Below are 27,630 nucleotides of genomic sequence, written 5' to 3'. Positions count from 1 at the left end.
CATCCAGCAGTGGATTGACAAAGAGCTGTACATGTGCATGTTGTTAAGTTATTGCCGACTGTTGGTGACTATAGATTGAGGGTGGTGACATGCTACTTAAACATAATAACCACTGTCTCAGATGAGCTTCGACTGCATGTATATTTTTCCAAGTGGATATCGGCACAATGAAAAGATGCGACTAATTATGTATTCCAATCTATGGCTACCCATCACTTCTCTACCCTCCTTGCCTGTGTCTGGGAACGCCATCTCCATGAGCTATTGCAGTGGCTCGTAACTTTCCACTCGCTCCAGCAGGGCCTCTGTGTATCCAGGTGAATAGTACCTGCAAGGCGACGGGCATGCAGACAAGGGGAGTTAGGTTAATGCAGTGGAGCACAACCCCAATGGAGTGATTTCAGGGCAGGATTGCCTTGAGTCATGAGGGTGCCATGGTGGCGAGATGTTAACTACCTTGCCTGGTATGCAGGAGATCGAGGGTTCGATCCCAAACCTGATATCTTTTTATATGTAGTTTGCATGTTCTCCCCATGGTCACGTGGATTTTTCTCCGAGTCCTCTAGTTTTTCCCTTCACATTTAGAATCAACGTGCATTTTAAGTATTTGGCTGCGATAAATGTCCACATGATAAGCCACTTCGTTGAGCTATCAGTTGTAGCCAGGTCGCTTCTGAAAAAGAGCTATATAGCTCAGTGGGCCTTACGTGGTAAAATGAAAAACAATTTATACATAGCTGGAGTTTAACTTATATATTTGGGGGGCAGGGGTTCGCTTTGTCTCTCACATTATGGTCAAATTACCCCCATGCCCCACATGGCGTGGATTGACAAAGGGCAGCACATGTTCACGTGCATATTTATACGTGCATCAAATTAGAGTGTATGTTCTTCCACTCAAATAAGCATTGAAAAGTGATAATCTTCACAGACAGTTTTAAGTCAGTGGTGATAATCAAAAATCATTGACTAAGAAGTAGGAATATGACTACTTACACCTTTGGATAAACTGGCACCTGTCAATGTAATGTGGATTGTTCACCACTGGCTTAGGGCTGCCAACACAATCGTTTGCTGGCTTGGGCAAAACACATTACCGGAATGATAATGGCCAACAGTCGAGACTAATGACAGACTGGAAGCTAAAGGAGGGAATGTGCCCGACAAGTCATCCACTGCATGTGCAGGAGCTAAATGGATTGCAGGAGCTAAATGGATTGCAAAAGAAGAAGATGGCTTCAGGAGGCCTTCATCCAACAGTGGCCAGATCATAATAAATTATTATGATCATGGTCTCAGGGAGACACTTTGCATTGCCTTGGTCTAATGAAGACTGCATGCGTAAAGCGAGACACGCAGCAGTATGCGTGTCACATGATCAGCTCGGTAAGGTACCTGACGACCTCCTCTGGGTAGCAGGCATTGATGGTGTTGATGTATTCGTAGAGAGCCGAGCCCGGCTCCGCCTTGATCTCCTGCACGACCTTGAGACTCCCACTCGTCACAAAGAGCCTGCGTGCCTTACTGTCATGGGGTAGGACCTGGCAGCGAACACAGAGCATGTGTACACAAAAGGTCAAATCAAACCTCAAGTAAATACTGCAGGCAACATTGCGCTGTGACCAGCACAATAAAGAATGCTGCTACTATTTGAAATGTTAAACTGGAAAATCCCCAAGTCCTTTTACAACTATTTCAACAAAACCATTAAAATGTGTCACCGTCATCAGGCATGATCTATCCAGTGCTGGATGGATGTCTACCCAAGCCAGTCCTATGATAGAAATAATCCATCTAGTAACTGCACATGAGCTGATTTCAACTCTATTAGCTTTGAATGAGACTCAATTATGTTTATATGGAAACGCTGAAAACAACATATCCACCAGGAGGTTATGTGATTATTACAATATTACGTGATCGAATGATACCTCATTCTGCATTAAAAACGTACTCATGGATGCTGATGAAACAGTTTGGCATTCTAACCTCTTAACACAGAAATGTAACTTCATCAGTCATGAAAGTACACGTGAGAATCTGTTTTGTGAAACATACAATCAAAATTTCAAATAATTTCTTTAGGATTCCGATTACAGGAAGAATCACAGATTCCCAGACCCTCGTGGATATCAAATCCCAGATAAGACTATGGATAAGAAGAGTAGTAGTTTATGTATATTTTAATGAGCAATGCGTATCTCCGAAACGAAGACGTATGTGACACGCCCAGGCTACAGCCAACTGTGTGTCCTGGGCTTGTCTGATAGAAGCTTGAAACTTTGTTGATAAGAAAAAAAAACTTGAAACTAGCTGTCATGTATGCTTTACAGATGTTATTGTAGCATGACTGCCATGCTTTTTAATACATCACCGGAGTGGAATTGATAAAACCCACAGCATACCTGAGAGTTACATATATGTGACACAAAAACCTTTAAAAATACTTGAAAGTTACAGTCAGAAAAAGTAATATGGCTCTCTAATGACGTCATTGCATTGGCATTGCATTATAACATATAGGATTCACATTGTAATGACATCACGAGAAAAGTATAAATATGCACCTGACTGTAATATATATTTTTATTAACTTGTGTTGGCCACACAGCCATGTTTATATTATGAGAGGTATTGGGTGTTTGGAATGTACCTTGTTTTCAAGTTAGTTCATTTTTTATTAATTTACAGCCCTTTCTAAATCCGATGCAAGAAGAAGGCCTCCCCATGATATGTCAGCAATGGAGGTTGTTTAACCTTACTTCTCCAAACAAGCAAAATGCAGGTTGGTGAAAGGAGAGTCCAAGGCCTGGTTCAGATATCATTCGACATTGACGTTAGCCATGGCCGTGAATGGAATTCGGGTGTCCGGGTTCGTGCCACAGTGTGCTCCCGTGCCACCCCGGTGTTATACACAATAGTCAAATGTAGTGGTGAAGTGAATGAGTATTGTACTGCTGGTGCATGCGACACCTTGCTGAATTGGCCCAGCACGTGCTTGAGGATGTTGGGGGGTGCAGTGTAGAGCATGGGCTCGAGCGCAGGCAAGTGCACGCAGCGCTGCAGGATGTTCTTTAGAGCGCGCTTCGACTGCACACATTAACACACAGAATCAGAAAGTTTATTTAGACTGGAGGAATCTGATTAGCTATGCAGCTCTTTTTCACATATGTCCACACAAACACAAAGCCATACGGATTGTTGAAGTCAGCATTTAAATATACAGGGTGGCCCAAAAGGCTGGACACAGAGTTATTATATTTATTTTAACAAATCACACAGGGTCATTTCATTTATATTAACGAATGTTCAAACTGACTGCCATTAACATTAATGCATGCATGAATTCTGTTTTGAAATTACTTTAGGACTTTTTTTATATTACAGGTAGTCCTCTACTTACGATGGAGATGCGTTACGACGACCCCATCGTAAGTCAAAAATATTGTAAGTCGAAGATGGCCTAGCCTACGCAGGAGTCTTAAAGAATGGTGATAATTTAGCATAACAGAGCAATTTACAGTACCGTACTGTATAAACTATATACTGTATGTATTTATTAATTACAATACTGTATTGCACAGTAAAATGTAAAGTGAAAAAACAAGGTAAATTCTTAGCCTACCTATCTCCCGCCTTGTGTGAGGCATCACACAAGGCGGGAGATGCGTACATCCCGGCAGCGTCCCAACGTAGAGTATCGTACCTCGTACGCTGCTGCGTTTGCCTGCCGCGTGAAATTTAAAACATTTTACAATTTTGTCGTATCGCTTAACGCCATCGTAAGATCGAAAATCGTAAGTCGGACCATCGTAACTCGGGGACCATCTGTATAGGTGTAGTCTTTGAACATTAATCAATTGTGTTTTGTCTCAATTCAATTTTTAAATGGAATCTGAATAGGAAGACGAAAAGGTTATATTAATAATCATAACAGATAGCATCTTAACTTAAAGAATAAGCATTTTACATTTTATTCAGTGTTAAAATGAATATAATAACCCTATGTGTCTTGACTTTTGGGCCACCCTGCAATACACTCCTGCGGAGGGAGCTGGTAGGAACGTTGGGTTGCTCGGTCTATGGCCAGGGTCAACGGCCGCGTGGTGTATTCCGCAAATATGCCCGACTGTGAGGGCGAGCACAAGCCGGCGTGAGTAGGTTAAACGTTGAGTTTTATAAGGGCACCACGGGGTAACCAGCCCCTCCCCACCCAGCCCCACCCCTCCCACCTCCACCCTCCCAACCCAGCCCCTCCCCACCCTCCCCACACAGCCCCTCCCCACCCAGCCCCTCCCCTCCCCACCCTCCCCTCCCCACCCAGCCCCACCCAGCCCCTCACTCCCCACCCAGCCCCTCCCTGCACGACGGACGGACGGACACAATAATCCCCTGTGGGCTGGTGGAACCAGTGGGTTCCTACCAGTATTAATACCTTTGTCAATCCACTGCTAGATAAAGGCCTTCCTCTGCTTGTGTCGTCCATGATGATTGTTTGACTATACTTCAGCATGCTGTCCAATGAAGCTTAGTGAGAGGATGGGGATCCCAAGACTGCTGCAGATATTACCCACCATCAATTCCAGCATTGGCAGAACATCAAATCCAAGCCGCTGGATGTGTTTCATAGTGCAGTATGCAAACCACTGCACCACCGTGACATGCCTATAAGACTCTTCGGTTGATGCTTGTAACCAGCAGTGTGGTGGAGTGATGGCACAGTAGTTATGAACCACGACCTATATTTGGCTTATGGCCATGGCCAACACCACTGGGAAGCGACATCTAAACTGGTCCTGGGACCAAGACCCCTCAGCATGACACTACCCCCCACCCCTCTCCAAACACCAGACCTCTCTTTTTCTGCCTCAAAAGAAGTTAACATGAGGACATCAAAACTCCATGAGCATGAGCGAGATTTCTGAGCAATGGGTTTCCTTGCAAAAGATATGATAGGCATAGCTGGGGAGGGCTCAGTTGTGGTCACCTGTATTGACAGGATGTTGATGCGGATAGTAATCATAACTGGGGCTGTTTTAAAAATGATTAGCCAAGAGATGTTTCTAAAGCTGAATAGACCACACACTACACGATTACCCTCAACGCAGTATATCACAACCCATGCGCTGGTTGATCAGTGTGCACACATTCCTCCATTATCACATGTGGTAATTTCTTAAAGATTTCCCTATGGACATTGATACGACTCAGATCAGATGCCCTTGACATATTAATCACACCTAATTCATTGCCTCTTTTAAATAACATCTTTCCACAGTAAGTGCTATTGTCTGGCAAGAAAATTACCATAATATTCAAACTGTCAACCCTCTAAGTATAAAAGGACAAGTATTACATTTACACTTAAGCAGGATAGTTTTTAAACTGCTTTTATTCTGTCACCGTGACTGTTTTTCTCCCTGTGTTTTTCTTCAGGTCTACTAAGTCTCAATGGGTGCCCATCTGCTTTAACTGAAGCTTTGGGTGAGGTGTGACCTTAGCTTGCAGGTCCTCGGAGCTGTCGGCCGACATGTAGAGCTGTAGCAGCTGGGGCAGCACGTTGCTCATGGCGACAGCGCGTGCGTGCTCGGCCGTGTGGCGTCCGATCTGGCCGAGTGTCCACGCCGTCGTGGCGCGGATGTAATCCTCTTTCTCGTCCACCAGGATGAGGGCCAGCTGGGGCACCGCCTGTGTGTACACACACACACACAGCGTGCACGCGTCACCAGTACAACCCACAGAATTAATTTATTTATACAAGCAACGAGCTATAAGCCGTGAACACTAGATACTAGCAGCTGGTTTCACCTCTTGACGAAACAGCAGAAACACCCTGTATCAGAATATGCACAATATGTGATGAACATATTATAATATGTGATGATCATACTGGTAGGAACCCACTGGTTCCACCAGCCCACAGGGGATTAGTGTGTCCGTCCGTCATGCAGGGAGGGGCTGGGTGGGGAGGGAGGGGCTGGGTGGGGAGGGTGGGGCTCGGTGGGGGGTGGGAGGGGTGGGGCTGGGTGGGGAGGGGCTGGTCACCCCGTGGTGCCCTTATAAAACTCAACGTTTAACCTACTCACGCCGGCTTGTGCCCGCCCTCACAGTCGGGCATATTTGCGGAATACACCACGCCGCCGTTGACCCTGGCCATTGACCGAGCAACCCAACGTTCCTACCAGCTCCCTCCGCAGGAATGTGTTATTACAATATGGCTGGATCGATTTTGGCAGTAGTGTTCGCTGATCAAATGTTTTCCTGGTCCTAATGTTATTTTCTTCATGAACATTGAAGAACTTTAGATTGAGGTTTCACTCTATTAGTCAGTCACGAGTGACTGATGTGAATTCTATAAGAGCTAGGGATAAATTTAGTACAAATATATTCAATGTTTTTTTTTTATACATAACACTAAAACAACTAAATATCTGTTTTCCCTCCTTCCCCAAAAGAAATTGGGTAACATTGTTTTGTTACTTTTACATTATATTTGAATCTAGGTCTATGACAGTCAGCATTTGAGGGGTTTCAACGGTGCTTAAAACAAATATAATAAAATATGTTTAAATCTGAAAACCAAATAGTACGTCATATTTTCAATAACGAATTTTTGTCAGGTATTTTTTTAAAAAGCGTGTGATGTTGAAACTTAAAGAACGTGAGAAAAGCCCACTTACCATTGACTATTATTACAATCGGGGCTTAATTTATCAATGAATATTTTTCAGGTCACTGGTAGACTGGAGTAGGCACGTGACTAGTAGCCACAGCCATAGCAAGAGGTATACTCGACATGGTGTGCAGGCTGCAGGAAAATACATTCCAGGTCATTGACCTGGACAGACCAAGCAGAAATTGAGCCATCATTACAATAATTAGCAGCATCTCGTTGAATGAGAAACTAAAATGCAGGTGACCTCCCCGAATCGCACACCGTACCTTGGCAGTGATGATGGTCAGGGCGAGCGTCTCCCCATGTGCTGAGATGTAGCCAAGCGACATGATGCCAGGCAGGCGCACGCTGCCCATGCTGTCGCCCACGTAGTCCACGATGGCTGCCAGTGCTCCATTGTTTACGAGCAGCTGAGACAGCTGGGATGTACACGGGGAAAGAAAGAGCATGCATATGTATATAAGGGATGTTTGTTTTTGTTAGCAATATATTGTATACATGTGCTGGTGCTGTCATAGCACACAGGTCACCCTTGCGAACAAGACAATGTTCATATTAATTCAATCTCTTGTTGAAATAAAGATTGAAGTGGATAGGATTTATGAATAATGTCACAGTAACTCATATTTCTGGCCATCCTTGTCTCCCAATTCCTGATCACTGTAACTGGTACTTATTGTAGACTGAGTCTGACTAGGGGAGGTCCTGTGTGTGTGTGTAAGCAGTATCTCAGTCGCACGCAGACTGTGAAACTATTTCAGTGACTTTGGGTCAATTCCCAGTTACAAATATCCCAGTTGCAAACAGTGGTTTGTGCTGTGTAAATATCAGTACTCAGGAGACAAAAGTTGATAGGCATGGTGTTGGCCACACCACACTATCTTATGTGATGATAACCCTAATAATTGTTCACTGACAGCACTTGTCCGAATAATTAAAAACGCTAAACTGGAGACCTTTTCTATTTATGTGTGAATGGGTCTGTGTTTATTTATTTCTGGCGAACAATGGCACAGTAAGTGCACACTGCTTACAATGTAAAAAGAAACTCAACGCACTCATCAATAACATTACCATAAAATAATATATATAATCACTGATGTTTCGGGTAATGGCCCTCTTTCATAGTACATTATAATGAAGGTCCAGTGTGCGAAATATCAGTAATTAAATATCTATTTTTTATTTTAAGGCAGAGTTGTTGAAGAGTGTATTGAGGTTTTTTTTATTAACCGTGCTTGTGCACCACTGCCAATGCAGCATCACCAAATTGTTGGCTGCCAAGATTTTATTCTGGCCATACATTATTGGCAAATTATATCAGAACCTGGCCTGGGCCTCCCTTTGGTCGACTTATCCTGATGCAGTGAAAAACATTCTAAATTCTGAGACAAAAGAGGCCCGGAGTGGTGATAGGTGTCACTTATTTTATCCTTGGCTTGGAATTGAACCTGGGACACTGGATTGTTTGTGAACCACTGATCGTAGCGGTAGTGTAGCGGTTAGCGTGCTGCACTATGAACTCAGAGTTATGTTTTTTGTTTGTATTATGACTGCAGGTATTGTGGTCTATGCAAACATGACTCCTTGTAAAAAGGTGTCAGTTTTGTTGCCAGATAGAAGGGTAAAAAACCAATTATCATATTTTTACTGGCAAATGAGGTTCCCATGGTGTAAATGCTTACCCCGAGCTCTCATACTCTGATGGTGCATTGTCTTTGAGTTGTGCGCCTTTTGGCATCATCTGGTCCAACCCATGTGAGACTAGGCTCTAAGGAAAGCTGTCTCGGGTGTGGACCAATCAACTTCAGGGACAGTGCACATTATCAGCGTTATGTTTTTTGTTTGTATTATGACTGCAGGTATTGTGGTCTATGCAAACATGACTCCTTGTAAAAAGGTGTCAGTTTTGTTGCCAGATAGAAGGGTAAAAAACCAATTATCATATTTTTACTGGCAAATGAGGTTCCCATGGGGTATGAACCCAGCAATCTGAGTTCCATTCCTGCTCACGGCCAACATCGGTAATGAATATCTGAAGCAGTCTTGGGCCTACCCTAGATCGACTCAGCCTCAAAATGTGTACCCAGTGCGGTGTGTAAACATCGCCACTCGGGAGACAAAGTCAGCCGGGTGTGGTGCTGGCCACCCACCCCCTTTTGTACTGTGCCAGCCTTAATAAGTGCTCGCCGACAGAACTTGCCTCAACAGTCTGTTAAGGCTACACGGGGGATCTTTGTCTTTGTACCTCACAAGCACAAACACACGTGCCATATACGCAGACCCACAAAGACAAAGATTCCCCGTGAAGTCGTTGTATGCTAGCACAGTACATGAGGGAGTGGTGAGGCCAACACCAAGCTCAGCCACCGTGTTCTCCCCACTGCCGACCCTTATACATTCGCCACAATAAGATCTGAACTCAGGCAGCCGTGTTCATAGCACGATACGTGAACCACTACGCTATGACTCTCCACACACACACAAACCTACACACGCGCACGCAAGGTATGGAGCGAGCCGGTACCTCGGGGCTGTGCTTGGCCACCTCCCGCACGAGCGTGGCCACGTTCTTGCGCACGTACTCATCGGGGTCGCGCAAGCCACTGAGCGCCGCTGGGAAGATGTCTGCCTCCACCACCAGCTCGGCCAGCTCCACCGAGTGCTTGGCGATCTGACTCAGAGCCGAGAACACTTGGCGCTGTGCGGCCAAACCGACCGCCACATAACAGCCACAAAACAGCAGTTAGCAAAACCACATTAACCACTCGTTAGTAACAACACAGTCGACCAGTGATTCGGAGGCACATTACGATTCATCCACAAAATTATTTAATGAATTGTCAAAATATGGGGGATTGCAATTCTATCAACAAATCAATTATTTTAATCAAACTTTTATTGTCTGATAAAGTTTCCCTTCTCCATTCGCTTAAATGTAACTCAAAATAGTTATCAGCATAATTTTGGAGTATATAAATCACATAATGGAAACGCAGACCATGTCTCCACATAAAAAAATGAAAGTATAAATTGTGTCTGCTCATATATTTTGTTACATGTATTTATATTCTCCATAATTATGCTAATAACTATGAGTTCTGTATTATATAATTTTGTGTCGAATCGGAGAGAGGCCTTGTCCTTCACATCTGGCAGTTCAGCAGCATTGCTTTAATTAAGCCTGACTGCTGATGAGACACTATGTCAAAAAGCACAATAGAGTTTGCTTGTACTGACTCAATGCTTCTCTAATTATTCACTCCAAGAAGGCTGTGGGGTTGAGTTGTGTAAAACATGTATTTATTAAGTATATATATGTAGGATTTTACATGCACATAAATGCCACAAATTAATCAATAACAAATTTTCACGTGCATGATTTGAAACATTTATCATCACGTTCCCTCGTCATTAGGGTTGCAATAATTAAAAAAAAAATTCTGTGAAAATCGATTCTGACCCTCAAAATACGAACTTAAAATGTCATAGGTTACAATTAATCTCAATATATTTGTTGATTTTTTTATACCACGATAGATTAATGTCACCACAAGGGCAACACGTGAATAAATTCAATTCGAGAATCGATTTGTGAACCCAGATTATGATAACTATACAAATCATGTAGGGTACAAATTACATTACTTCCATACTATTCAGAAACTGACCAACAATTCATAGTCTAACACAAATGGTTGACAATGTAAAGAGTGCAATGTTTGGTAACACGACACGGCTCAATGTTGTATAATGAAACGTGGGCCATCCATGGAAACGCAATACGGATGATCGGTTGGCCAACGCCACACAACTACTGCTCAACAATGCAATGCAGCCCACTGGTGGATAGCAACATGAGCCATTGTTCATAAACACAGTAGACCATCGTTGGCAAACAACATGTGAATTCGTAAATAACCCACATTAAATCAAAAGTCAGCTCAACAGTCAAGAAATAGATTTCCCCATACAGCCACAAATAGGGTAGCAAAAATACTCAAGTATGGTACTTTACTACAGTCAGAATTAACCAGGTACCAGCTTATAACTGCAACATTCAGTACTGTAAATGACAATCTCACATTCAAGACAGTGCCTCCTAGCTGCAAACCAAACAAGTAGGGATTGTTCAACATTGGTAACATGATTTAAATGTACACAGAGTGGCTTTATTAGAGCTTTTCCCCCAGGCAAACCCCCTACGTGTATTGGAAGGCATGAGAAAATGTTTTCTCTGTATACCCTTTTACAGTTGATGACACAATGTTGAATGATTCCTTACAGCAACAAGCCAATGAAACAAATGCATACATCATGGGAGTAACTCAGCATAGGTTCACACCTTGAGCTTGGCATCTGGGTTGAGCACCATCTGGGCAAGATGAGCTATGGCGCCCGTGTCCACCACAGTCTGTGCAAGCTCTGCCGTGTGCTTGCTCACGTCGCTAAGCGCGGATGCAGCAATTCGCTTGAGTGCCAGCTCGGGCTCCTGCAAGCACAGCACGAGCAGCGGCACCGCGCCTGCATCCACCACCGCCTGTGCCAGCTCTGTACACACCAAAGGCAAAAGACAAAGATATCCCATATAGCCATTAACAGACTCCATAATAGAGTTTTTGTTGGGTTAGATCACGTAAATATATGTGTCGTTAAAACCTGCCACCACCTGTCACAGCCAACTAATAAGGGTTGTCACATAAACAGAACATGCCAATTCATTACTAGTACAGCACATCGGTGTGTTGGAGAGCCAAGCCAGAACATTTACAATCTGAGTACGACGTTTCGCCAGTAATTGCAACTAGCTTCATCATACTCTTTGGTTCTTTCGGTAAAGTCACGTAAGTATAAAATAGCTTCATCATGTAAAATAGCTTCATCATGTAAATGTTGTGGCTTGGCTCTCCAACACACCGGTGTGCTGTACTAGTGACGAATTGGCATGTTCTGTTTACATAACAACCCTTACTAGTTGGCTGTGTCGGGTGGTGGTGGGTTTTAACGACACATTTATATACAGGGTGTTTCAAAAATATGGAACCGATTTGAAATCGCTATATTTCTGCAACCACGAACCGCCCATGAATTAAACTCTTACCACTTGAAAGGGCGGGGCATAGAGTTTCAAATGACGGAGCACCGCCACATTGGCACCTGTAGGTTCGACGTTTTCTAAATGACACACTGCCTCAACGTTGGATAGGTTGCACGGGACCCCAATACTTGGCGCTACACTCTTGGCCCCCAAGATCCCCAGACATCACACCCTGCGACTTTTTCTTGTGGGGATACGTCAAAGACCGTGTTTTTGTACCACCATTAGCGACTAATCTGGATGACCTCAAAAACAGAATCACGGCAGCGGTGACTTAAGTGGAAGAAGATACTTTGAGAGGCGTTTGGGACGAATTCAACTTTCGTCTCGATGTTGTTTGTACAGCAGGTGGAGGGCACATAGAGCATTTAGAAAATGGTTAGTGAAACTTGATAACTCATTAAACCGTTTGTAACTTTTGTGTAATTATAACATGTTTCCATCGTGAAATATACTGCTTTGAAATTGGGTCCATCTTTTTAAAACACCCTGTATTTACGCGATCTAACCCAAAATCCCCTAATATGGATATTGGTCGCGAAAGCCTACGTGTTAAACTCATTATCAGACTTTTGGGACAAGTGCTGTTTGCGAGCACCTTATGAAGGCCAGCATGGCCCACAAGGGGTTAGATGGCTAACAACATACCCGGCCACCTTTGTCTCCCCAGTGCTCATGTTTACACACCACACCAAGTAGTCATTTAAGGCTGATTGAAACTAGGGAAGGCCCAGGACTGGTTCAGATATTCACCATTGCTATTGGTCTTGAACAGAAAATTTACTTGGCTCTCCGGATTTCGTAACGCAGTGCGCTAGCCAATGTACCACTGCTCCCCATACACACCGTACACGTGTACGCACTCACACACATCGTGGCATAAACACATGCTCCAAATGTGTCACCTGCTCATACGTAAACCAACCCACTCGATACAACTTTTAAAAAACCTATTAAACTATTTTTATTTTACCAGGTAAGGCCCACTAAACTATATAGCTCTTTTACAGAAGCGACCTGGCCACAAATAATAGCCCAACAAAGTGACTTATCATATATAAATTTATAGCAGCCAAATACTCTCAACGCATGTTTCTAAATGTGGAGAGAAAAACCAGAGGATCTGCAGAAAAAGCCATGTGACCATGGGGAGAACATGCAAACTCCAGATATACAGCCATCAGTGTTGGGATTTAACCCACCTCCTGTATACCAGGCGAGGTAGTAAACATCTCGCCACTATGGCGCATACTCTCCACGTGCTGTACACGCATAAAATAAGTGCAAGCACCATATATTTGCATGTCCATTCATGTGCAATGCGATTCACATACAGAATGGGGCCCACATACACATGCATGTACACAATACATATATATAAATATATATATATCCCCCATGTAGCCTGTATCAACTGTTGCAAAAAATTATAATAGCGAGCTGCTATGAAGGTTGGCATGGGTTAGTGGTGCGGTCCGTGCTATGCCTGGTCATCTTTTTTTCCCCAGTACTGTTATTTACTCAGCCTACCAGTCAAGTGTTCTACTATGGCTCCACACGACTGATCTCTGCATTGCCCTACCCATGGAGCGACTCCGATGAAGGAGGTGTCGGTGTGCAGTTCCTCACCAGCATTGTGCCTGGCGATGTAGCTGAGAGCCCACGCGGCCGCCTCCTTGACCCCAGGATCAAACTCCTCGAGGCACGCAGTGAGGGCGTCCAGTGCCCCGCACTCCACCACGGCACCCGCCAGCTCCCCTGAGTGGCGCGCCACGGCACGCAGGACAAACGCGGCCGCCTTCTTGTAGAAGCGCTTGCCGAGTGATTGACGGTCAAGTGGGCACCAGTGGTGATAACATGGGGGAGGAGGGTGATTGTTATATTTTTGTCATTAGATACTTTCCCATGGCTACGAACATTTGAAACCACTTCTCCGAGCTCAGATCATTAATGATGTTGAAGAATCATTAATGATGCTGAAGAATCCGTGAATCTATGAGTCTTAGATATTAATACTGAGCCCTACAAATGCTAAACGTGCCTTAGGCTGGCACTCTGAGCCTCAGGCATTAACAATGAATCCTAAAAGGATCCGAAGTTTGCTTCTGTGAGTGTTGGGTTTCAATAAGAAACCCTAAGACTCTAAAATGTGCATTGGTCTGACAATGTGGGCCGAAGACATTAATATTTATATTGAACCATAAGATTCTAAAAAGTGTTGAAATGGCATCCAACAGAAAATTTCTGTGTCAGAGCACTCAACTGCCACCATTGAGATTCTATAATGAAATGTGAGAAGCTACCCATGATTAAAACAAGGTTTTCAAGAGAACCAGAGGCTACTGACAAAGTGAGTTCATTGTCTCAGTGCATTCCTCTGTGACTGCATGAAAAATGTGAAACTTTAGTGTGTCACTTCATTTAGTTAATTCTACACGTGATGACTATGAATATTCGTTTGATTCGCTTTAATACTATGATAAATATTCTTTGCAGGCATAACAGGGTTGTGCCATCTAGTGTTGGATGAAAGGCCCAAAGAAATTACTTCAGAATTAGTGACATCATATTCCAGGGGCCACAAAATTATCCAGTGACTTAATTTGGAACATGACCCTCATGATTAAAACATATCTTTCCGTGTCACTCTAGCCCCCATTCTGAAACACCAACCATTAAGACGCCGAAACAGTGTTAAACACATTTTGAGACTAGGCTCCTAAGAAAGCTGTCTCTGGTGTGGACCAATCAGTTTCAAAAACAATGCATATATAATCAGAGTATGTTTTTTGTTTGCATTCTGACCACAAGTATTGTGGTTAATGCAGACATGATTCCTTGTAAAAGGTTTCAGTTTGGTGTTTTAACATCTTAATACTTGTTTTGTTGCCAGAAAAAAGGGGAAAACCTATTCTTAGTGTTTACAGACTCCTCAAGAGCCTGTAAATGTTCCACAAATAATTTTCTTCAAAAACGAAATTATGTAAGATTAATGGCACATAAGGCTGGAGATTAATTTTACACACTGGTAGTCTGGATCATGAGATTTATCTGCGGTCATCGCGACAGATGTGGGGCCTGGAGCAGGAGCAAGGAATTCTGACGAACGAGTTTTGTTCCCACAACAGAGGCTGGGGTAGGCTGATGTGCACCAACAGTTGCTGTGGAAAGAAGCTCTGGCCACACGCCGGCATACTCTCTCTACCACTCCTGTCTGCTGCTGGTGGAGGGACAACACAGTTAGCACCTATGCCCAATTCATACTCCACACCCAAGCAAGGCAAGTAGTTGATGTGACCATACAATTTGAATAAGAGGACACCACAATTCTCACAGAGCCGACACAGCTATAAATGAGTACCTGGTGCAATATGTGAACATTATCACTGGGGATAAAAAGGCAACTGGGTATGGTGCTGGCCACAACACAGTTTCTTGTGTTGTACAAGCCTTAACAGATGCTCAATAACATAATTTGCTCCAACAATCTATAGAGAAAATCTCACCATATTCGTGAATAGCAAATCTGCTATGAAGAATGGCCATTGCCTGAAATGCCACAAATATATTGTGCTTGTGTCAATGAAAGTGTTTCGTTTTTGTGCTTCTGTTCCACTGCCAATGCAGTATCACAAATATTTGTTCAGCAGTCTATAAAAAAAGATTAGTGAATTTTGTAGGGCAGGGGCCACATTGAGGACCCACATTCTGCTCGGACAGCGAGTAGATGAGCTGGGGCAGAACGTCGCCTCGCACAACGGCCTCCGCCAGGTCATCGCTGTGGTTTGCCAGACGGCCCAGGGCGAGCGCCGCCGTCTGCTGCACCGTGGGTACCGCGTCCAGCAGCAGCGGCCGCAACAGAGCCATCACCCCTGTGCCACAGGAATACACTTGCATTGGTGGGACAGCCAAGGCTGGAATCACAAGTGCTAACTGCGAAACAGGGTCCAAGTGAAGAAAATCTCTGTAAAGGTCCCAGACACCCAAGTTTTATTGACTTAAATATCATTTTACAATTTTACATGTTTTACTGTCTAGTTTGTAAACAGTTTAGTTACTGATTGAGGCAGAGGCTCGCTGTGATGTTACGACTGCTTTCCAGGACAGCTAGAAAATCCCTGACGACACTTTGAAAAAAAGAGCTCCCTCGCATCGAGCCCAGTGTGTGCTTATGGTATCATACACACTGTTGTTATGAACGCTTACTCAGGAAAACCTCAAGAGTCTCAAAACTCTTTTTCAGGATGGATGGTCCTGTGTTGTAATGTTTGGATTTTGTGGGTGGTAGATTGTGATACTGTGAAGGGAGGTTGGACGATGTTGAATTGTGATGGACATTGTGGAATAAAGTGCAAGGTGATAAGGTGCAAGGTGATAAGGTGCAAGATGGTGATCTACAAATTTTGAAGCATGGTGTGGGTAAGTGTAGTTTACCAATTAATGGTGAAGAGTAACAAGTTACATCAAGTGACATGGTTTGGCACGAGGGTGTGTTGAGTTGCACTTGGGTGAAGTATAAGTCAGAAGGGACAAGGTGGGTTACAATGGTGGGGTACAAATATAACGAGACATCAATTATTTGATCAATATTCATTCATAAATGCATGGTACATGCATCAAAGCGCAATAGTGAGAACTGATCTTGTTTGATTTGCATAAGCTTATACTTAATGGATTCACATGAACCCTGCAGCCTCTAGTGGGTCCTCCACAAGGAGAGGTTGTGATGGGAGGTATGGCAGTTAATGTTTTGATGGAGGGTATGGTGGCAGTGTAACGATTGGGTGCAATCGAGTGGGTTATAGCAGAGATGTAGCACAGCAAGTCACACACTCACCGGCATTCTGCAGCGTGTCTATGTTGTGGGATCTTGTTGCCAACTCGGCCACCGTCTGCACGAACTGTGTGCGTGCTTTTTGGTACTGCTCAAACACTGTGCACAAGGGGAGACATGGGTCAATGTGCACTAGGGTTTAGAGTCATGTATGCCGATGAGATTTTAAATTCTAAGCTTGTAACAATGCACCCTCTGCATGGTGCAATGAACTGTAATGGGTGTAATTTATGTAATTGTTGTGCATGTATGGTTTATAATGACTGCAAAATATTAATGAACAAGTACAGCATTTGCATGAAACAATCACATACTATGCAGATCAATTAAAAGTAATAGATGTATACATGCATAATTCAATTCATGTATCATCCACAAGATTTTGTATTAGGCAATAATTTATTATGAAATGCCAATAAATTACTGCAGATGTTGTACCTAAAATCTTAAAAGTGCATGTACAATATAACATTCAAGTACTTTAACACGTAGGCTCTCGCGACCAATATCATCCATAATACAGGTTTTTTTGGGTTAGATCACGTAAATATATAAATCTGTCGTTAAACCCGCCACCACCCGACACAGCCAATTGGTAAGGTTTGTCATGTAAACAGAACATGCCAATTTGTTACTAGTACAGCATACCGACTTAAAGGGACGTGTGTCTTATAAGGGAGACTATGGGTAATACGGGGCTGGAAAAGAAAATACATGCCTAAAGTTATATCAATTACCGCAAAGTAACACAAAGTTCCGCAAACTACTGTAGATTTAGTGTCATAAACTCCCACAAAATTACCACAAAGTACAGAAAATGACTGCAAACTACCACACATTTACTGCAAACTACTGAAAATATACCACAGAATACTGTAAGCTACTGCAAATGACAGCAGATGTACTGCAAGGTACCACAAGCTACCACTAATTTAGCACAAAGTACCACATTTTTATCATACACTAGCATGAATTTAGAGGGTTGGCCTAGGGGTAAATTTGCAGTAGTTTGCAATACGTTGCAGTAATTAGTAGGACACCATTTCTACAATTTAAGTTAGTGAGTATGCAATTAGGATTTAGATGACTCTTCTGAGCTAAAACTCAATAAATTGTGAACAATGCAAAAAATGTCCCTTTATAAACAGTAAACACTTTATCACGTAAAAACAGGTCTGAATAGGGGCCTCTCAATAGGATTTTACCAAATACAATAAACTGATAAGGGTATTTAATGTGAGGTCAAAGCACGATGAAACATTATTTTCAAGTTCTACTACAATGGAGACCTTATTTAATAAGCTTGGAGAAAAAAACCTTGATTATATTTTCAACGTAAAATAAACTATTCTGTAATGTTTCTAATTAATATATGGCTATACAAAACTATAAAAAGAAAATAAGGCAGCATAACGTTTAAATACATAGTGTATAACAGTATCCGTATACGATGTTCACCATGAGGTTGTAACGATAAGTTTAATTTGTGTGCCGCTGCTTGAAGATGAATTGTTGCAGCACGAAATCGTGAAATTTGGTGACGTTCTGGGGAGGCCATCCGGCAGTGAATATATCATGGCTAATGAGGATGTGAATTAAAAAGTATTATAAGACATGCCGATTTAATAAATAATGTACATAATACAGTTTTTTTTGGGTTAGATCGCGTAAATATGTCGTTAAACCTGCTACCACCAACCAGACACAGCCAATTAGTAAGGTGTGTCACGTAAACAGAATGTGCCAATTCGTTACTAGTACAGCACATCGGTGTGTTGGAGATCAAAGCCATAACGTTTACAATTAGAATACGACGTTTCGCCAGTAATTACGAGCTTCATCAGGCGACAGCCAGATTTTATATATTTACGCGATCTAACACAAAAGAAACCTGTATTATGGATATTGGTCGCGAAAGCCTACGTGTTAAAACTAAATAATGTCCACTTACCAAAAGTATTCTGAAACTTTGGAGAATGTACATTTGTACTTTTTTCATAAATTATACGCCGTTTGTTATTATCGGCATCATATCATGAGACAAAGTGCCGTTCAAAACTGTAGCTAAAAGTACATTACCTTGCTTTAAAGCATGGCCACTTTTCAATGCCTTGACAAGTGTTGGTCACACGCCTTTCAAACGACATTTTCATTCACCGAGCTGGAATGTTGTGAATGTAAATGGAAAGCCAAATTGTACTGTATATTGTTTTTTTGTATGCAGTCTTTGATGACTGGGTTCAAGCCATCGACACGCCCACATGTGAGAACCACGCGTAATCACACGTGGCAGAAAACCCAGGTTCGAGCCGAGACGCTCAAGTGTGCCAGCTCAGTACACTGATTGATGAGCCACCCAACCCCCTGCAATTATTTTAAGTTTAATATTTTCCCAATGAAGCCGTATCGAGTGATATAAAGTGCATGCTCGAATCAACATTTGCCAGAGCCTTTGATGTCAATTATTGGTGAAACTTCACGTTCCTATGGCGAGACAAATTTAATCAAAGGACAAGCACTGTTGGGATCCTTTTGTAATTATTTTATCGAAGGTGGATGATGATAATGCCGGGCTGTATTTTGTATGATTACATTGAATGACAGGAAGAGGATCACATGAATCAGAGGATTAAATTTAGAGATGCTGCATTGCCTATTGAGGAAAGTAAGTGGGATTAGCAGGGCACTGCCACCCCTTGAAGAAATGCTGGCTGATGGATGAGACTGCTGAGGGAACGGCAGTCAGGGGAACACCTCGAGAGGGCGACAACCGCGGAGATGGAGCGATTGTTGGATTGTGGCAACAGTGAAGGCCAGCAGTGGATGGATATAACCCTGACTGATGATGATATGACGGTGATTATTCAAACCCGAGGAGAATGCGTCCGATTAATTAAACATTTCGTTTTATTGTAGAGTACGGTACATTGAATGTATCGACCCTCACTGATACAGCTGAATGTTAGCTTGTTACTTTCCGCGGTGCCGCACAAATACACGTCACTTTTCCACGTTTAATAAGTTTACGACAACAACAAAATAAAAACTTAAATAATCTGTAGCACTCACCTTGAAGAACCTGCCTCTGGCTCATATTGGCGCGTGCACGCACAGTCTGCCAAACCTTTTAAAACTGCGTATTATACAGAATACAATCGTAATAAGCAACTAAGAACGCTGTAAAGTAAATAGCAATTTATCGTTAACCGTTAAAGGAGGTTGAGCTTAGAGCGTGAGTCGCTCGCCTCGATGTCGCCGCTGCTGCGTTAGGCCGCGTTGCCCGGGGCAACCAGAAGCGGCGCGCGTGCCACGTCTCCTTGGCAACGGGCCGGAACCGGAAGCCAAGAGGGGGGGGGGGGTCAGCAACCCAAACAAGAAGGGTCATTTGTTAATAATTCTTGGTTCTTTCAGTAAAGTCACGTAGAAGGGAAATAATAAAATAATAAAATAAATAACAATACTTTCGGTAAAGTCACGTAGAAGGGAAATAATAAAATAATACAAATATAAAACAATACTCTCGGTAAAGTCACGTAGAAGTGAAATAATAAAATAATACAAATATAAAACACATTGTTTTACGTGACTTTACCGAAAGTATTGTTTTATATATAGTCCGTTTTGCATGACCATAATGTATATTGTTGTTCCGCAATGATCATTGCTTTTTTTTCTTAATTATTTTATCTTCTGACAAAATAATTATGAAATACCAAAGTCAATTAATGAAAGAAGTAAATAAGTTAATTTAGTACATTCATGTTTTGTATTTATAGCTATTTGTTAAATGTTTTCGCAATATTTGAGGGAATATTTTTTTTTATAAATCCTTTATATTAAGTTGGCTTGCTTGTTTGCGTGCTTGCTTGCTTACGACCGTGTAAATCTTTCGGTCGTTTTTTAACCCACTTCCCATGATCCAATCGAGTTGACATTTTCCACACAGACTCGTTGTGCGTGACAATTAATGTTCGTGAAAATTTTTTTCCAAAATGTTACACTTTATAGGACAAAAATATTATATTTAATTACCAATTGTTTAATACTGCAGACAATCAATTGACCCATAGGTGGCAGCCATCTCAAGCCAGAGGACGAGAGGACTCGAGCCGCCACGCATATAAAGGATTTATAGTGAAAAACTTTGTTTTTACGGGTTATACTTATTAAGAGTCACTGACAGCATTTGCATAATAAACACTGCATTGTAAATTTACAATTATTAGAATGCTTATGGCTATGTTGATCCTCCAAAGTTAAATGTAAGTAAATGTACTGCTGGGAAGACAGAAGCATGGGATTGTAAGAAACTTCCACTCTGGTTTAACTGCCATGCATGGAAGATGGGATCAAACCCACAATTAAAAAAATTTGGGCGGACACAGAATGAAACATTTTTCTTACATATTTCCCTATAAAAAATATTAACTTTTGTGGTTTCCAAACAAATTGTAAAGCCAAATCAAATGGCATATTTGCCCACATGAAAACTTGGCTGTTTCTAATGGTGGAGGATTATAGTCAAAATGAAAACCACACACCTACATGATCTAACCAAAAATAAAGAAGTAATGAATAATATTGGTTGGTTAACCTACAAACATATACAACTAATTTTTAAATATTAGTAAATTAAAAACGTTTAATTTAATTGAGTCATAACACCTAATTTCCCCAGTATTTCACTCACCAACGAATAGGTGAATTATATAATCCTGATAATGTCGTGCTTTATAAGTACGTATGTGTATTATACATTCTGATGCTGTACATGTTGCACTCAAGATCAATTTCCAACATTGTATCAACGTTCAATATCAACTGCGCTTCAACTATTGTTGGAGAAAACACACGTTGCACGGATGTTTCCTCATTGTTCAACGTGATGACGTATTTCCAACCAAAAACTCAACATTGAAACAATGTCACAATCCTGCTGGGAGGGCTGTGTAAGTGAATTGTAATATCCATTTTACGGCCACGTGTCGGGACATGGCACCATAAAACTCAGAAGCAGGTTGTAAAATAGTTCAATTCAATGAGGCTTTCATTAAAATGTATACTGTGCATGTTAACACGGAAGAATAATCATGCACACATATGATTTCTGTAATATGTTTAAACATGCGTTTGCCCAACTTTTATTTGATTATTTGCATCAGCTTCTTCGACCACTCCGTGATGTCACACGCCACACTGTGTTCCTTGCCCGGGTCTCTACTTTTTGTAAACCCAAGGTGAGACAGGTTTGGTCGTGGGGGGCACTACGTATTATCTGCGTAAATACCCGACTTAATAAACTATGTACTGTATAAACAAAATGACGCGTTCACATATGACATCATCTCATTAGTATAAGCAATCGTTTAAAATTCATGAATGAAAAAGCGCACTAACCACTGCGCCACCACTCCATCTGGGAAAGTTATAATTGTTGCAAAAGTCATATCAACAAGTTGTTGACAAGCACCCAAATGTGTCCGCAACACCCACTCAGACTTGTTGCATTGGCTGTGCTATTAGTAGTCACGTTGACTAACATGTCATCTTATGCACAACAAAACTGGGCTGTTGAATTATTATCAATACATGTAGTGTCATATATAGGCTTTCACGGGTAATGTAATGAATCATAATTTGTTTCTTGTTTAGTTAGAGCTATACAAATCAATTTTCTCGTGAGCAAGTGGGGCAAATTGATTCCGTTTAGCAATTTTTTTTTGCTTTTAAATAAATGTATTTGCTACAAAACAGAATCAATTGGTATGTTTGCCCATGTGACAACTTGCTTTGTTTGACCAGTCGGGTGGTAGAGGGCTATAGGTATATTTTTACAATCTTACCCAAAAATAAACCAATTATGAATTATTATATTTATTTACCCAAGAAAGCCTCACTGAGTCTCAAGAGGGTCCTGCTATATTTTAGCAGTTTGGGGCAACGATCGACGATTGCCATGTCTTTTTCAATTAAGTGAATTGTTGAATTCGGACCATGACACATGCGCATATGGCCTACTCTTTTTAGAATAACGTCAAGAGATCATTAATGTCGACTGAGAAATACACGGGTCTATTTTCACAGTGAATACACCCGTTATATTAACCAGGTCGGTTGTGGGTCGAACCGCGAAGCTCTGCAAAACAAGCGGCCAATGCGCCACCGCTGAGCCATGCGTATCACCGCCCAGACATCCTCCCATTGGCGCACGTGGTGATGATGGATCACGCCACGATCACAAACTAAAAGACAGCCAACACCTCGAGGCATGGCTCAGGAACAATTAAGCCACGAGGTCTGCCATTAATCACAGTCACAGTCGAGCTGGCTCTTAATCCATGCCCACTCGTGTTGCCAGTGCTGAACATAGATTATAGACAACGCACTGGGGCACCTGCATTCCTTAAACCTGTGTTCAGAAATATATTAGCTGTGAACAAACCTAATGTAGGGATGGGCGTTACTAAAAGCATAAATGGTTCTTTTAGTCTGTACACACGCTCTAAGTGGATAAAGATTTAGGAAGTCACCTCCTGCATCAAGTGGCTAAAGTAGGATATTCAAAACGTAGACCCATTATTTATTTATCAGATATGTAATTGTGCAGCCTGTTTACTCATCCACTGCGAGATGTGGGACTATGAATGCTCTACGGGCCATTGCGGTTATTTGGCTATGCTGGTTATCTGGCCATGCTTCACCACTCCACTAAACGTGGAACGTCGGGCCAACCTTGTTCCAACGCTGTCAACCCAATGCCAACGTAGGGTCAACGTTCAGTCAACGTCGGCATGTTTACTGGAACGCTCTTCAGCGCAAGTTTGTGAAGATGGGCAGCATCGACGTAGGCACCATTAAAATACAGTACTGTACAACAAGGTTCTGCTGGTCACCAGGTAGCCCCGTAGCAGCCTATAGCAACTTGTTTGTGCATATGGTGGTTGTAGAGGGTTCCCAACTCTCTCGGATTGGCAGCGAGCTTACTGGAATTGGAATCTATCTCATGGTAACGATTGGAATTATATTCGGGTGATTTTAATAATAGGATATTTTAAGGACATTTTTAAAATAATAACTAATCTCTCGGAATAGCTTCAGTCAAGAGTTGCAAACGCTAGCTAGCCACCTATTCAAAGTGCTATCAAGGCTCGTACCTGCTTAGCTTCTGAGATCCGATGAAATCGGGCGCATTCCAGATGGTTTGGTCATTGATAAATCACTAAATAGTTCCAACATAAATACAAGTTCACAAGTCAGTCAATAAGGTACTTAAGTGTGTGTGACGATTGATGGAGATTTAACAAAATTCAGGCGAGAACCCACAGTAACGAACCTGGATCCCAGGGATTTGAAAAATATCTGACGACCGCCAGCGTGCCGCAGCCCGCAAGCGTCGGGAAGGACCCCAGGATCAGCCAATAGTCACAGCCCGGCTCGTGTCTGCAGCCACCCGCCAGACTGGCGTCGGAACTAATTTGGTCAACAGAAAAGGGGGCGGGTTATCCAAACCTAACAATTTTCTAGCGGGTCCTCATTGCCGGGCGCCCAGGTGGGACGAGAATTGACTTTCTGGGGACCCCTGGGACAATGTGTAATGGCCTAATGGGCACGGCCCCTCCCGGGAAGAAGAAGAAGGTGGCAACCATTCCGTCATCCCCTGGTCAATCCTCCAAAGGCGCTACCAGTGGGTCTACGGACGTCAGGTGCTGGAATTCTGCAGGCGATACAACGGAATCCTGTTGACGTGCAACCTCCGTGCTTGCTCGCCCTGGCTCATCAGACACATGAGACACCCGGCACTCAGGAGGTGGGGATGAACTGTCACCACAGGGTTGAATATAGAGTTTCAATCGTGACTTGGATACGTACGCACTGCGGCCTCCTAACCTCAATCACCTCAACAGGGCCCTGCCACGGCCGGTGTAATTTGAAGGACGTGCCCAGGGGCACCTGGGTACAATGTAACCATGCCTTGTCCCCAGTGGTCCATGGGTCCCGGACTGCCCGTTGCCCCACAAGCTTTTCATTGGCTGCCTGCAGTTTAGCCGACTTTCCCCGAGATGCCTCCTGCGCCTCCAGCAGCCGCCTGATTGTGAGCTGCATGGGCATGGGCACCACGGCCTTCCTCTTGTCCAGGTTTATGCCTATCTGAGCCTCCATGGGGGGGTCACTTTCCCTCCCATACATGAGGTAAAAGGGGGAGAATCCTATTGAGGTGTGAGGGGCCATCCTATACGCGGCTAGGACACCCGGAACGTGCAAGTCCCAGTCCAACTATGCCTCATTGACCTGTTGGCACAGCGTGGACGTAAGAGTCCTGTGTAAGCGCTCTACCATCCCATATGCGCGTGTGTACAAAGGGGAACGTGAATACAAGTGGTATTCTGTTCGAATGCTGATCTCTGTTTAGAACACATCCAGGCAGAAGATATTTTCAAGGGCAATGCAATGCAGCTGTGGATCATCGAGGCAGCCAAAGGCATGGCTTTTGGGATGATATACTCACTTATACAAGGGTCCACTCCGACCCCCACCCCATTCAATGTTATAGTGTTGCACTCGTGGCCAGACCAGTGGTCAATTATAACTGTACATAAATGTAAGGAAGCAACTGTTAGCTGGAATGACAATTCCATTGCGATTGAATGTCTTAGTAACGATATAAATATGTAATTGAAGCTCGGTCTGTCCATAACCCCAGAGTCTGTACTGAATGACAACTTGCCTGCCATTCTTGTTATTTGACTTGTGCTGCCCTTAAACGTTTTCTGATACATGTAGAAACAACAGTTCCACACTGCCCACCAGGGATTATTTGTCTGTCTGTCGTGCATAGCAACGCCCTCGATATGTATTTAATAGAGCGCTTCAGGGCGGGCTCAGCACCACATGATGCGCCGCCCCACGCAGCTTGCGCCGCGTGACACAGATCGCACGAATGCGCTGTCCAACCAAGTTCCTACCTGCCCACTCCGAAGGAACGTGTTTATTAATGGTACAGGATGACAGGCACCCTTTGTGTCCGAATGCCAGTGCAATCATGCAGTGCATGCAATACAAACCTTTTTTTACCTGCCCCTGGTAGTAGCTATAGATGTCACTCAAGTAGACTGACAAAGTGAATGAACTAGTCAGAGACATTGACCCATGAACACCATAACACTGCTTTAGGTCCTAGGCTAGAATTTCCCTTGCCCGTCATGAAACAGACTGGTGTGATCCACAATGCAGCTGGCACAATCCGCACCCATGAATGACGTCTTATTGTCCCAATCCTCAGGTCACCCCTCCACTGATTACAAATTAAATTCCGGAGCAACTGCAATATTGTTCTCGGCATCTTCACGGTCCACCATATATTTACCCCCCCCCCCCCCACCTGTCGATTTAGATCTTGCTGTACTCCACTCCCATTCCCTCTGCGCAAACAATCAAAGCCAGTCAACTTTTATTGAAGACAGGGGGGGTTGCTCCTTCTCTGCTGCCCCCACGGTTTGGCACTTTCCTCCTCTAGTCGTCCACCCTGCTGACTCCCTGCTCCCTGTTCAAGTCCAGGCCTGATGCTTTCCTCTTCTTCTCTGCCTATGGACGTTCTCTCCATCGCCATGCCATCAGAACACTTCAATGCTGTCATAAAATAATAAAAATTGAGATGCTGGAGTGCACGTGGTGAGAATGACCTCAGATGATAGTGTCAAGAAAATCGTTGAAAGGAGAAATTAAGCACAGAGACCAGATGGCACGTGGTGGAAATGTGTCCGGGAAGACCTGAAGGCACCGGAGGTGAATGTGTGAGTGAAGAGAGAAAGGATCATGAGAGACGGGAAGAGATGGAACAAGCCTTACAAGGAAACCCAACCCCAAATAAACCGTCCTTGCTGTGCGTCAGAAGAAAGTAAAGTAGCCATATTGCCCTGTCCGCTACCCTTCATCTGCCATCAAAAACTTTTTCAATAAAGTCCCCTTTCTCTGCGCAATTCATCATAATTCACACACGACTCTTCTTTTGCACAGTATATCCTGAGATATACTATCGTTTTATTTGGTTGGGTGGAGCAGTGGCACAGTGGTTAACACTGAGTCAGAAATTTCAACAATTGTGGCGGGCTTAAGTAGGCGAGAGTGGGGAGAAGTTGAAAGGGATCGGTGAGGCGTTGACATGGGGAGTTGGTTTGGGAGTGCTGGATTAGCTTCACGCGCTGTGTTGTAACCACAGTGGGGGAGCACATCTGCCAGTCATCTCAGTCAGTTGGCTGTGTCATCTGGGTCTGTCCTGTGGCCTCCTGTCAATAAAATCTGTAAATGGCGAGAAACCCCCATTGAAACAATATAACGCCAGAAAACCGTGAGAAAGAATAGACAGAAACATATAAAAAAAGCACGTAGCCTTCGTGCATTAAGCATTTCCTGAAGAAGCCCATTGCTAATAAGCCCCACAGTGTGAAAATTATTCCCAGAAGTAGACTCGGCAGCAATGCGCTGATGAGTCCTAATAAGGACGAACCCGGTACATTGTTCTCTCTCATCTCTGTATCACTGCTGCCTGTCAGACGGTCACATTCACTCTATTTTATTTTGATGGTGACCTCAGACAAGGAGGACCATAATACACTTCATCGAGACCACCTTCACGTGGCCTCATGGTACACCTGGCCTGGCACAAGCACTATGGTGACGTCGCTGCCATTTAGTAGTGATTGGCTGTTGTATCTATATGCCTCTGTGTGCATTTGTTGTGTGAGAATTATATATGTGTTGCGAGTTTGTCTCATCACACGAATACAAACTAAAATGTCACTTTCATTTATCAGCCAATGTTCCTTCGGGTACAGTGTTTTCCAGTAGCATATTATGTATGGAGGTAAATCTTAGCACAGCGAGATTTTCTCAGCCACAAAGCTCGAAAAGTCAAGACCTGGCTCGAGTTATCTGCTTATATGAACTTTGCTCCGAATCATTCGTGCACATTTATCAGGGGAGCCGAGAGACAATTTAGTGTCCATGCTCAATCAATACAGGGTG

The 27,630-nt window shown here is 43.1% G+C and overlaps 1 protein-coding gene across 1 annotated transcript; it reads right to left on the bottom strand.

Annotated features, from left to right (window-relative positions):
* Window positions 1-36: 36 nt before the first annotated feature.
* Window positions 37-19,907, bottom strand: SPAG6 (sperm associated antigen 6). Its single transcript, XM_061577347.1, has 11 exons — window positions 19,678-19,907; window positions 16,612-16,707; window positions 15,480-15,646; window positions 13,404-13,587; window positions 11,022-11,227; window positions 9,204-9,377; window positions 6,943-7,095; window positions 5,497-5,688; window positions 2,974-3,090; window positions 1,396-1,541; window positions 37-328 (listed from the first exon to the last, which is right to left on the bottom strand). The coding sequence occupies exons 1-11, from the start codon at window positions 19,700-19,702 to the stop codon at window positions 262-264; spliced, it is 1,527 nt and encodes a 508-aa protein (XP_061433331.1). The 5' UTR covers window positions 19,703-19,907; the 3' UTR covers window positions 37-261.
* Window positions 19,908-27,630: the final 7,723 nt, after the last annotated feature.

Source organism: Lethenteron reissneri, chromosome 64 (assembly GCF_015708825.2).
Source record: "Lethenteron reissneri isolate LAM-NWPU_2019-01 chromosome 64, ASM1570882v1, whole genome shotgun sequence".
NCBI lineage: Eukaryota > Metazoa > Chordata > Hyperoartia > Petromyzontiformes > Petromyzontidae > Lethenteron > Lethenteron reissneri.
This window is presented reverse-complemented; position numbering and strand designations above follow the sequence as displayed.

Excerpts from the sequence above, each read along its gene's own strand:
- SPAG6 (XM_061577347.1), bottom strand. The coding sequence starts at position 19,702 with ATGAGCCAGAGGCAGGTTCTTCAAG. Across the intron at positions 9,378-11,021 it reads ACCCAGATGCCAAGCTCAAG|CGCCAAGTGTTCTCGGCTCT; the intron begins GTGTGAACCTAT and ends TTGGCCGCACAG. Across the intron at positions 329-1,395 it reads TACCCAGAGGAGGTCGTCAG|GTACTATTCACCTGGATACA; the intron begins GTACCTTACCGA and ends GTCGCCTTGCAG.